The 13,362-nt window shown below is 47.1% G+C and overlaps 1 protein-coding gene across 1 annotated transcript in view; it reads left to right on the forward strand.

Annotated features, from left to right (window-relative positions):
* The window catches only part of DEPTOR (DEP domain containing MTOR interacting protein), a 545,002-nt gene that overhangs the window by 239,717 nt on the left and 291,923 nt on the right, over window positions 1-13,362 (forward strand). The window contains exon 3 of the mRNA XM_086966162.1: window positions 3,581-3,759. Within this exon, the coding sequence (XP_086822288.1) occupies window positions 3,581-3,759 (179 nt within the window). The remainder of the gene's footprint in view (window positions 1-3,580; window positions 3,760-13,362) is intronic.

A 13,362-nucleotide genomic window follows, 5' to 3' on the forward strand; every position in this document is an offset into this window, starting at 1 on the left:
GAATAGATAATACAGCCACTCATGTCCTGGAGGTTTTGCAGTGCCTCAACCCCACCACTCGTGTATCCCATGCACCAGAGCCCCGGGGAGTAAAAAAACTCCACTGGGAGGTCATACATCTCCTGCAGCTCAAGAATATAACATGCCTCGCCCCCCAAAAATGAATCACCCACTATGTTTAGCCCCGTCTGTGTCTACCGGCGCACCCCCGACCAACCCCCAAGGCGCTGCCAGCGCTGAGCAACCGGCAATGGCAGTTTGTGTATGTTCTTTGTAGTGCCCTATCCCAGACGTAGCAAGCCATTCTAATCAGTACATTCTTATCTTGAACCATGGGGGCGAGCTTAGGTTTTAACAAAATGCTAGGCAACAGTCTCTTAGAGGGCAGTCCATGTTGTCGGTGGCCCACCCTGTCTCACTGCACAGATCTCCACTGAGCCACCCACTGCATTTGTCCTGCCTGATAATGAAGTTCGAAATCGGGACAACCCACCCTCCTCAAATGGTAATCTCAGTTTCTGCAGTGCAACCCAGCTCTGCTGCGTTCCCCAGTATAGTGTTAGTAGGATACCATCCAATTCTCAAAAGAACCACCGTGAAAGTTCTACTGGTAGGGCCACAAACAGACAGTGGCGGCATGGTAGTACCAACACGTTAGAGACAGCTATCTGCCCACCCACTGACCGTGTCAGAGTGGTCTAGAAGGTCAGTGAACATTTTAGGGCAGTAATTGCACTGCCAAAATTACCCTCGTAGAGCATTTCCTCTGTACAGTAAATAGCCACTCTCAAACAGCGAATGACGGCTTGTTCCCAGCGCAATGTCAGGGCAGCCGGGAGACGTCTGATCACCGCGCAGAGAGTAGATGCAGGATGTACTCCAGTTTACCTCCAGGCTAGAGAAGCGCCCAAAATCCATCAAAGCTGCCACCGCCCCCTCCAGGTCAGTCTCCCCCTCTCATATATAAAAGAATGTCATCTGCGTACAGGGAGAGATGAAGGCAGTCAGTGGAAAATTGCAAGCCCCGATAATGGCCACCACACCAGACTGTCTGGGCAAATGGATCTAGAGCCAAAGTAAACGGAGGGGATAATGGGCACCCCTGGGACACTCTACTACACATTGCCTTACTGCTAAATGTGCCATCCAGAGTGGTAGGAATACCCCCTTGTCTCCGGGTTCTGCACCCTCCAGCAAGGTAAAAGGCCCCACTGCGATCCCAGGTGTGCAAGCCTCTGCCAGCCTATGCGCCTTTGCGTGTGCAAGGGATGGTGCGACTGCGATCTAGCCAAGTCAAGGTCTGCTACACATTCAATGACACCTCCCACTAACCTCACACAGGGAAGCATCAACGGAAGGAGAAGGGCCAAGCTGGAGGGGAAAACTGACTAGTCCACATTTGGGCATATACATTCAGCAGAGCAGCGTCCGTACCATCCAATACATATGGACCATCCAGGTCAAAAACTGCCATATTCAATTGGAAGAAAAATAAAAAATTATTATGTGATTGCACATGTAGTGTTTCCACTTTACAAACAGGTACCTGGAGCACCGTGAAAAATATCTCAAACCTGTCCACGTTAAAAAAAAACAAAAAAACACTAAATCAAATCCTGAATTCTGTATAAAATGTCTTCTTTCTTCCTTGTATTGAAAACAAAACTTTTCAATAAAATGGAAAGGTATCTGTATACATTTTACAATGACAGGCCGTGACTGCCCAGAAATGTAATTTTTCGTGAGGACTACCTTCATTAGGATTGCACATTAAGTATTTTGTGCAGCAGCAGCGGGCCATGACCTGGAAGTAGACGACAGGGCCCAGCATACACAAATGGCTTTTAGATCTCCGCAGGGCGCTAATAGCGGAACACGAAATTCTTCAAACCAACGCTGCACCCCTGCCCGACACAGCAATCCCAATTAAATACCACAAATCTTACACTATAACGGAGCCGGGCCACGCTGTTGCATCTGCATGATCGCCCCAAAGAACTTACTTATAGAGTAGAAGGTGTGCCTCCTCAAACAAGCCCCTCCTCCTCCCTGCTTTTGGGGGGAGGAGGGAGTGCCCCCACCTCTTTCTTTCCCCAAGGGACAGGTTCGACCGCCATAAGGGTTGCGCACGCTATTTTAGCGCTCGGCCTTGTTCAGTCGAGCAGCCAGCCGTCGCGTGTGGCCCTCTGAATCCACAAGGCAGCGTTCCGTGGTTTGGGCTGCAGGTTTAGGGTCTGCACAGAGACCTCCAAAGTGTTGCCCCTCTCAGACAGTTTCTTGGGAGTCCTCTCAGATGAGGCCCAGTTCCACTGCAATGGAATTTATCTTACCCTCCAGGCGTTCCCAGAGGCATTGATCGCAGGCCAGGAGTTTGTCGAACTTACTTTCAATGTGAGATGTATCACCTTCACTCTCACCCTGCTTGATCCCCTCTTGGGAGGCACCTGTCGACATAAGAACCCCACAGCAAGAGTCACGGGTAAAGCCAAAGTGATCGCCAATCAGTCCAGCTCAGGTCCCCAACAACTATATCAGAAGCTTCAGTCCCCAAGTGGATTGGGGATTACCAGGGGCCGCCCGGCAAGCGCAGTCGTGTGAGTGGAGGAGAAGGACCCAGTCGAGGTAACCTGCTACAGTGCCCAGCCCCAAGAGGCTGCAACACCTCCGCTTACCTGGGCTGTCTCCAAGTACCCCCTCAGGGCCAAACACTGGTGTGGGTACTCAGCGCGATTCCCAGCTACTACCAATGACACCAGTAGAGTTTGGTTGGGGGAATAGCCTTACCCGGCACACGAACGTCAAGTGCTTTGAGAGAGGGCTCCTGATTCCCTGCATGTAGTCCTCTAGCGTGAGGTTACCCCACTTTTCAGGGATACTCATGGCACTTCATTCTTGGGGCTCTCTCTTTCCAAACTGGGCTTCACCCAGGGACAATGCCCGTAGTCCCTGTGGCCCCTGCTAGCTATGGAGGCCACCATCTTGATTGCGTCGGGCACCTTACCCGAACAGGCTCCCTCGCTGCCTGGCATGGCGGTTTGGCCCTCCGAACGACCGCGGCCCCCACTGTGGTCAGTGGTCTAGGGGCCTCTCGGTAGGCTCGGAGGGGCATGCAGTATGGCTGCAAGAGGGCTGAGCCTGTCGACTTTGTGACCGTAGCTAACATTATGGGCCGCCATCATTAGGAGTGTCGGATGCCACCCCCAATCCAGCTGTGTCTTCTTTTACAGTGGCGTGTCAGTCCAGCTATCGCCTGTGGGCCCCACCAGGTTCTCGGCAGGTCAGGGGTGTGCTGTTGGGGCAAGCAGGGCACGTGTGATGGCTGCAAGGGGTTGGGGGTTCCTGGTTGGCGAGGAGTTTGCGCCGTCCGTGTCTTAACACCATGACAACTAGCCCTGCTCCCCCATTCTTCTACAGGGTGTTCTGTTCTATGACATACCTGCTTTGCCTAATATGAGACTGCCAGTGTAAGACAACTAAACTGTTTCTGGATTAAGATGATTCCATCTAGAATAGCATTTGCGTTGACTATGAGATCTAAATGATGTTTAGAGACTATTTACACAGATGTCTTTTGTTGCAGGCTTAGGCTTCACGAGGAAAAGGTCATCAAAGATAGAAGACATCATCTAAAGACATATCCAAATTGCTTTGTTGCCAAAGAACTGATTGACTGGCTGATTGATCGCAAGGAAGCCACGGACAGGGAGACAGCAGTCAAGCTGGTGCAGAAACTGTTTGAGAGCAGCATCATTCATCACGGTAAGTACAAGGCAATGTATCAGTTTGTACTACATATGGAGAAAAGTTAGGATTCATGAGCAGTGGTACTTTAAAATGAAAAGGGAAAAGTTAGAACTTAGCAAAAATATCCTTAATAAATACAATTCAAAGTAACTTAAAGAAGGCATGGTAGCTACTATTATTTTGTGAATATATTATTTGGATTTTATTCAATATTTTTCACATTTTTTGTTTTTTGCTTAATTTTCATGTGGAGTAATATTGACTAAGGATTTCCAAGGTGTATATATTTGCATTCTTCTTGATGACCACTAGGAAACTGACCGAATATGTGTAGTTGACGGAGTTGCATTAGTATTGCTTTTTAATTAATAATTCGGCCTGGGCGTAGTTCACTGAGTTTTGCAATGCAGAACTCTGCGAAGTTACAAAAAAACTCTGCAAAGTTCCGCAAGTGGCGGAGTGCAGTGAGAACTGCAGTTTGTGCTGGTATTCCTGCCGCTCGGGTAGAAATTATACCCCAGAGGCAGCTCGCACTCGTGAGCTTACTGTACACGATCGCAAACTTACCTTTCGCAATTGCAACCAGGGAAAAAACTCAGCTTCACATTGCGAAGCGGAGTTTTCTGCACTCCGCGAGCTCTGCGGAGAGCAGAAAACTCCGCAAACTCTGTGAACAGAGCGAAGTTCACTGCCCAGGCCTAATTAATATGGATATCGCTAAGGAATTGTGTTGCTTCAACTTAGCTAGGTAACAACAAAGAGATGTAGTAAGAGGATGTTGGGTGACTAGTTGAAATTGAACAAGCTTCTGGGGTATAGGGCTGGCTGTTCTGTGTTAGGCAAAGGAGGCAGTGGGTGCAACAAGACCTCCATCGCTAACTGATATTTTGGTCCAGAAGAAATTTCTTTAGCAGCATTTGGGAGAACTCGATTCGTGGAGGATTGTTGCTCGTATTCTGCATGCATACATACAGGGTGAATGTTTACCTCTGTGTTTTTCTAATTTGCATGTCCTAATTTCCAGTCTCTTAGTATTTGAGCCTCTTGTGTTGCATTGGCCTATGGAAGTTTTACATTTTACTGACAAGTAGGGTGAGCCTGTGTTTGGCGCTGCCTTGCTTCATCTGTTACAGGTCCTGGACATTTATGTTGTCATATATTTCAGTTTTAGTACCTTATTTCAAGTACATGTTTTATGTAACTAAGACATACGAAAACTGATTACAGACATTTCATAAAAGACATCAACTGCTGCTCCTTTCAAGGAGTCTATGGCTGCAGGTGCATATTATCTCAGAGATTTGTTACTTCCTACCCTCTAGTCCTCCGTTCCGTCCTGCAAAGACTTGCTAAACGGCTTTGTAAATGGATGTGATTTTTTTTTATTTTATTAATGATGATTTTAGAGCAGCGTCATAACACTCTCAGCCGACTTTGAAGAGCCAGGAAGGGATGTGAGGTTTTGCACAAACAAGAGAAAACATAAAGGGGTTTTCAGGGTTCATTAAGAGCATGGGAAGGACATTATGTAACACCTACCAAAATAATCTATTTCTTTTTTTACACAAATATTTTGATTATCATTTTCACAGGCCAATAATTTGTTTCTTAAATTGTATTACCTTGCAGCTGAAACTGACTGTAGATTTCCAGTTCTTAGCGGAATGGTGGGAAAGGAAGGTTTAGAGCACTTTGTGTATTTTAAGTAGTCTTTCTTTACCTGTAAGACTTTCGAGTATCTATTGCTATACTGTTTTAATTTGATTGTTGATGGAACAAAGTTTCCATCTGGTACAGACCTTAGTAGATCCCACTTTGTAGTGTTTTGTACACTCACTCTGGACCTTCTAGTCTGTGGACCAACATCCCTTGTGTATATTACATTGTGGGGCCTCATTACATTTTAGTACCATCAACTTCGGTGGACGGTATTCTTAAATTGCTGGACAGTAATCTACCACAACATACCCAGTCAGGGACCAAGGAGCCAGTACCAACATAACATTCATTCAGCAAGTGGATGTAGTGGCAAAAAGCAATCGAATACCTTTCGCTTGCTAAATGACCTTGAACCTATATTTGTCTGCAAATTCAAAGTGGACCATGTTGAAACACTGGAGTGGTGACATTTCAACAATTACTTAAACAAAGACAAAGAAACAACGTAGCTAGCTGCAACTAGTCAAAAGCAGAGCTGCCTGGTTGATGCCAAGTCTAAAAAGTATGGTCCACCTTGAAACAGCCCTTCAATGTTCCATAGAGGGATTACTTTCTATAATAATCTATAACTTGTATTTGTAAAGCATGAACTAATCACCCGTAGGGGTTTCAAGGCGCTGGGGGCCGTCTGGGAGATTGAGTGATCTATTGCCCAGAGTCACATGATGCTGAGCTGAGCTGCTTCCGGTGCTGGGGATTGAACCATGAGCCCGCGCTCCACAGTCAGCCGTTCTGGCCACTGCACCACATCTCACTTTTTTGAGAAAAAAACCTATAACTTTCTGCAAGCCTTTCTGCAAAAGACGAATTAGCTAGATAGCCCGTAACTGTGACCAGCATCATAGTGGCTGGGTGGATGATCTCACTACCTACACCAGTGACCACATGTTACAAGAATACAAGGTCCATTGGTAGAACCTCTGAAAGGAGAATGGGATAAAAGAGAAAACAGGCACCGGTCCTGCACTCTGATTTGTCATTTGTACTGGATACAAATGTCTGAAGGTTTAAGTGGTAGCGAAAAGCACCGATAGAGATGTTAGTAACCTGTTAGTAGTCCTGCATGTATCTGTAAGCTATATCTCTGTGTAACCGATTCCCTGTATTCTAATATGAAACTTGCTATTCTTGAAACTGAAGCATAACAAGACATGAGAACCTTTATATATGTATCATTATAACTTCTGACTTATTGATAAAAATGACTACCTCACACTTCGCCACTATGCGCTCTCTAATGAAGATACGCTTAGTTTTTACTTGACTCTTATGCTAATTGAAAAGTAGTTATGAGTTATTAACATTTTGTGGTTCCCATCATTAGCATTTCATATACTACCCTTAGTACATTATGCATAATTATATACATACATTTTTTTGTTTAGCATATCTTGGCATGATAATTCTTCTCGTTCCATCCCAGTTTAAAACTAAAAGTTATATACAAAAGTTCCTAAGATCTTTAGCAATGCCCAAAGTCAAATCCTCAAAATAGTTCAAAAGTCTGTTTTTCAACGCGACTTGATTTCTATAATCCTCTGATACTCTCAAAGCACCTGTTATTACATAATAAAATATTGGATCCATGTGCCAAGGTCTGGCAACAGTGTCGCTCAGATGTCTAGCTATCATGCTGGTAAGCATGAGGAAGGGTAACCCCATATTTCAAGATGGGCACCATCAACTGGACTTCTGGAAAATGTAATTTATCATCAGGACGTCATTGTGCAGGGTATTTTCCACGTATGTAATCATCCCACCAGACAGCGTCGATGCTCATGGTAACACTTCTAGCCTTTCCTTCTCTGGAATGGATTTAGTGTGAGCGGGTTTGGATTACTGGGCCTCCGCTGGGCTATGAGCAGTAAGGTATGCATTCTAACATTCTCCCTAACACTCTGTGCCAATTCCAACAGGGGTGCAAATTGTATGCTCAAATTTGCACCCACTAATTACTGATATCAGTGGTGTTGTGATTAGTAGATGCAATGTGTGCAATATTTTGACGTTTCTGGACAGCATAACTTTGAATTTCCTTCTGATTTGTGGCAGATTCAACTGGGTGAAAATTCTGGAACTAACACCTATGTTAGGTGCATATTGTCTGGAAAAATGCACACTCCCTTTTATTTAATGCAGTCTATATTTCTGAATCAGACTGGAAGGTATTGTCATGAATATGTGGTGAAACAGGAGGCGCGCATTTTCTGCAGGTTTAAAGCTCATTTATCACATATGTAGAAAAATAATCAGTTAGTTTCAGATAAAAATAAATAAATGTGAATCCTTAGAGTTCGGGAAAAATCTGAAAACTCTCCTCTTTTCTAGCGCCTTTGCCACTTAGTATGCCTATCCCTGCTGCTATCTGCTGGTCGTAATCCCTAAAGCGCCATGAAACCGCTGGGTATAAGTGCGCTCAACAAGTGTTTTTAAATTCAAATTCAATTCAAATTCTGAAGCCCAGCCCACCAAATGCAAAACCAAACTACTTACCATTAACCTTGTTATGTTATGTTATGTTAAATTGCTTTTATAAGGTGCACAGCTACCCAAAAAGGGTTTCCCAGCGCCAGCCAAAGGATGAAACAGAGCCTGGAATTATTGGTTAAATAGCCATGTTTTTAAATTCTTGCGAAATCTTGCGAAATTTGTTTCTAGGCGAAGAGATAGAGGCAAACTATTCCACAAAGTGGGACCGAGAAAGGCAAAGGAGCGGCCCCCCCATCTGTGAGAGTCTAATCCTGGGAACCAAAAATGTTCCCTGAGTGGTGGAGGGCAGTTGCCGTGAAGGATAATAAGGTTAGGCCAGGGCCTGTAGGTACAAGGGAGCAGTGCCAGCTTTGATCTTAAATAAAAGGCTCAACGTTTTAAACTTAACACGACTTTCCACTTTCAACCAATGGAGATCACGTAAGTAGCTGGTGGGGGAGGTGAATTTGGGAATTCGGCATAATAATCTTGCTGCCGCGTTTTGCACTCCCTGTAGCTTCTGCACTATATCTTTGTTGGCCCCTAGATAGAGAACGTTGCCATAGTCCATTCTCAAGGTCACAAGTGCCTGGACTACCGTTTTCTGGGTGGAGCAAGGAAGCATCCAGACAACTTTTCTCAGCCACTTCAATATAGTGAAACGGGTACCTGCCACTTTTACTACTTGCTGTCTCATGGACAGCCGTTCATCAACAATGAAGCCCAAATTACGGACTTGTTGGGTGGGCTGAGGTGCAATACCCAATTCAGTGGGCCAGTGACGGGGGCCCCTTAGTTCTTTGTTATTCCCAAAAACAAGGACCTCGGTCTTGTCACCATTAAGTTTAAGCATGCTTGTTTGAATCCATGCTGCCACTTTCCTTAAGACGTCTTGAAGAGCTGACGGAACGGCCATCCTCTCAGAAGAAAGAGAGAAGATGATTTGGGTATCAATCAATCAATCAAATCTTTTTTTATAGCGCGCTACTCACCCGCTAGGGTCTCAAGTCGCTGGGAGGAGGGGAGGGGGAGCCGCTACTGCTCGAACAGCCAGGTCTTGAATTGCTTCCTGAAGGAGAGATGGTCCTGGGTCAGCCGTAGGTGGGTGGGGAGGGAGTTCCATGTCTTGGCCGCCAGGTAGGAGAAGGATCTTCCTCCGGCGGTGGCTTTGCGAATTCGTGGGACGGTGGCGAGGGCGAGGTTGGCGGATCGGAGCTGGCGGTGGGTGTGTAGAATGTGAGGCGGCTGTTGAGGTATTTGGGGCCCATGTCGTGGAGAGCCTTGTGTGCGTGGGTGAGGAGTCTGAACGTGATCCTCTTGCTGACGGGGAGCCAGTGCAGGTCTTTCAGATGGGCAGAGATATGGCTGTGACGGGGGATGTCCAGGATGAGTTGTGCCGAAGCGTTCTGTATGCGCTGGAGTCTTTTCTGGAGTTTGGCTGTGGTTCCAGCGTAGAGGGTGTTCCTGTAGTCCAGACGGCTGCTGACGAGGGCCTGGGTGACCGTCTTCCTGGTTTCGGTGGGGATCCACCGGAAGATCTTTCGGAGCATGCGCAGGGTGATGAAACAGGATGACGAGACGGTGTTGACTTGCTTGGTCATCGTGAGGGAGGAGTCCAGGATGAAGCCCAGGTTGCGTGCATGGTCCGTTGACTTGGGGGCGGTGCCCAGGGCAGGGGGCCACCAGGAGTCGTCCCATGCAGAGGGGGATGGTCCCAGCATGAGGACTTCCATCTTGTCTGAGTTCAGTTTCAGACGGCTGAGCTTCATCCATTCCGCAACGTCTTTCATTCCTTCCTGGAGGCTGGCTCTGGCGGTGGCGGGGTCGTTGGTGAGGGAGAGGATCAGCTGGGTGTCGTCAGCATAGGAGATAATATTAAGGTTGTGTTGGCGTGGGATGGCTGCGAGGGGGCTCATGTAGACGTTGCAGAGGGTGGGGCTGAGCGAGGATCCTTGCGGAACGCCGCAGATGACTTCGGTGGCCGCAAATCGGAACGGGGGGAGGCGGACTCTCTGGGTTCTTCTGGCGAGGAACGAGATGATCCACTCCGAAGCCGTTTCTTGGATTCCGGTGTTGCTGAGGCGCTGTATCAGGGTGCAGTGGCATACGGTGTCGAAGGCTGCTGAGAGGTCTAGGAGGATGAGGGCAGCTGTTTCCCCGTTGTCGAGCAGGAACCTGATGTCGTCGGTAGCTGCGATGAGGGCGGTCTCGGTGGTGTGGTTTGCTCGGAAACCCGACTGCGAGAAGTCGAGGGATCCGTTTGTCTCGAGGAAGGCGGAGAGTTGTTTGTTGACGGTCTTCTCGATGACTTTGGCAGGAAAAGGGAGGAGCGAGATGGGGCGGAAGTTCTTGAGGTCCGTGGAGTCCGCGGTGGGTTTCTTCAGGAGGGCGCTGAGCTCAGCATGTTTCCAGCTCTCCGTGAAGGTGGCGGATGGGAAGGAGCTGTTAATGATGTCCCGGAGTTGGGGTGCGATGATGGAGTCGGCTTTGTTAAAGATGTGGTGTGGGCATGGGTCGGTTGGGGAGCCGGAGTGGATGGTGTTCATCGTGCGGGTGGTGTCTTCGGTGCTGACCGAGGTCCAGGTGCAGAGGGTGGTGGTGGGGGGCGCTGGTTCGGTGGTTGGGTGCGTGGTCTGTGCGCCGAAGCTGTTGTGTATGTCGGCGATCTTGCGTTGAAAGAACGAGGCGAGTGAGTCGCAGAGGTCTTGCGAGGGTGCGATGTCGTTGTTGCAGGCGCTGGGGTTGGAGAGCTATTTAACGATGCAGAAGAGTTCCTTGCTGTTGTGGGTGTTGTTGTCCAGTTGTTCCTTGAATGTTGTCCTTTTGGTGGTGCAAATCAGCTGGTGGTGTTTGCGGGTGGCGTTTTTGAGGGCTGTCATGTTTTCTGTTCTCTGGTCGTGGCGCCAGGCTTTCTCGAGGGTGCGGAGGGTATCATCTGTGTAAGAGAAGAGAGATAGCCCAGCCTCTTCTACAATAGACGCCAAAGGGTTAACATAAACATTGTAACTTTGTTCAAAAAGAAATCGCAAGATCATTATATTGTACATCATCTAAAGCGGGGGGGCATTGGTTGAGTTTCAGAACCTGAAAGGGACCATTTACCATGTGCTCCCCATTAAGACATGATTTATCAAATCTAAAACTGCAACAATTGCATTTAGCAGACTCATTCAAAGGATCAAGGCACTCACATTTAGATTGAGGAAGGCCACTATAGTTTAGTAGCTGTGCCGGTGTGTATCTTATTGGGACAAAGTCTTTGAAAAAAAATTTGAACAGGGATTGGGGCCCCTGGTCCCGTCCGGGCACTGACGGGTACTGTCAGGCTTGCCTTTGGCGCGCCGCAGGCGCACCAGCTGCGCGCGTCAACTGCGCGTTCTGTGGTGCATCCGGTTTTATCGCGGGAGGGAGTGTCCGCTCGAACGCTCAGGATTTACCCACGGTGGACCTGGGACCGACACTCAGGTAAGTGCAAGTGACAATAGTTTTAAAAGCAATGCGGAGAAAAAGCAGTCATTCATCCAAAATAAAATAAACAACTCAGGCAAGATATCGCTTGATAGTTTTAAAAAGTATGTTAACCCACTCTGGCTAAGAGCAGCGAGCATCTTGGTCTTTTCGTGCTCGTCCGCTGCGGGTTCTGTGGTGCATCTGGTTTTATGGCGGGAGGTAGGGGCCGCTCGAACGCCGACCTCCTCTCAACCGGAAATGGTGTGACATGAACAAAGTCCCTCCACAACATTCGGGAAATACCCGCGGTGGACCGGGGACCGACACTCAGGTAAGTGCAAGTTACAATAGTTTTAAAAGCAATGCAGCGAAAAAGCAGTCATTCATTCAAAATAAAATAAACAACTCAGGCAAGATATCGCTCAATAGATTTGAAAAGTATGTTAACCCACTCTGGCTAAGAGCAGCGAGCACCTTGGTCTTTTCGTGCGCGTCCTTCTTTACTCCGAGTCCTACTCAACCTTCACAGTCCTACGTTTCCTCCCCAAACCTAGCTGCCAATTGTCATTGCTTTGCTGTGGATAGAGAATGTTTTTATGGAAGAATAACAAAGTAGACAACCATTTGTAAAGCCAGTGGGTCTCAGCTCTGAAGGGGCAAACCATTGGCTATGTCATCGCTTGTGGCAATGGCAAGCAAATACATGTGTCAAAATGCAAACGCCCACATGGCCTCCAAACTTGGATTGGGTTTTCTTTAAAATGAAACCCATTCCTAGATGCTCATCAATGCGCCTGAATGTGTTGTTGTGCATGCCTTTTGATACATGCACACCTGTGTGTCATCACATAGTACCATGCATGCAGGGTGATGCAAGTGCAGATATAATTCATGATGCTGCATGTGAATGTGTCATGATGCATGGTGGCCATTTTTATTACAATAGAAACAAGCATTTGCAATGCAATAGGTCTCTCATTTACACGAGTTTGAGCTATTGGCATTGTAAATGAAAATGTCTTTTATTTATGCTTTATTTTTTAAAACATAAATAAAAGGCATTGTCATTTACAATGCCAATAGCTCAAACTTGCATAAATGCGAGACCTATTGCATTGCAAATGCTTGTTACTAGGATTACCCCGGGATGTCCCTACTCGGGACCTAACATGCTACCTCTCTTCCATTGTTGGAAGGTTCTCATGTCAAAGACAAAAGGTCTGTACTCGAAATGACCGTGGTGGCCCATATGAAGTGGCTTAAAGGTTGCCTGGCTGTGCCTCCCTCTGTCACTACAGAGCTTGCCTTGTATAGCGCTTCTAGGACTAAAAGTCTGTGTCAAAACGCGCAGGGAGAAACAGGCAAAGCAGGAGGCAGTATAGGGGAAGGCAAAAAAATGAATAGGGAGAATGGGGAATATAATCATACATCACACGGTGTCCTTGTATAACGTACATAAGTACTAAATCCACCTCGGGCGCTAAGTGAAAAGACGTGGAGGAAATGAAGAAAGTAGCAAGATAACTTGTTACCACGTCTTACTGCATGTAGATATTACGGTGTACTCCAGTGACCTAACACAAAATGATGGGGGCCCTGCAGAATGTGATGAGGGGCCCCACGACTCCTACAGATCTCACTAGGAAAATGGCAAAAACATACCATGGGATGGGGGGTGTCTGTAGGGAAAGCACAACCGCCAACCGGTTCTTCAGAAACACTAGAATTTAAAGCATATATTTCAAGTACTTCCAGTGTCTGAAGTCTGCACTGGAACTGTCAATGTGTGCATAGTTCACCTCTCCAAAAAATAAACACCCTTCGGCAGAGCATTCTGTAAAAGTAACAGCAAAAGAGATTCAAACTCCCACCGGTCTACACATTTCCACTACTAACATAGCGCCTAGAGGGCTGCTTGCTCTCTGTCTTTGCATCTGCTAAATCCATCTCATGCTCTGTCGGTGTCCAGGGCATTTTTTT

The sequence above is a fragment of the Lissotriton vulgaris genome, chromosome 4_1 (genome assembly GCF_964263255.1).
Source record: "Lissotriton vulgaris chromosome 4_1, aLisVul1.2, whole genome shotgun sequence".
NCBI lineage: Eukaryota > Metazoa > Chordata > Amphibia > Caudata > Salamandridae > Lissotriton > Lissotriton vulgaris.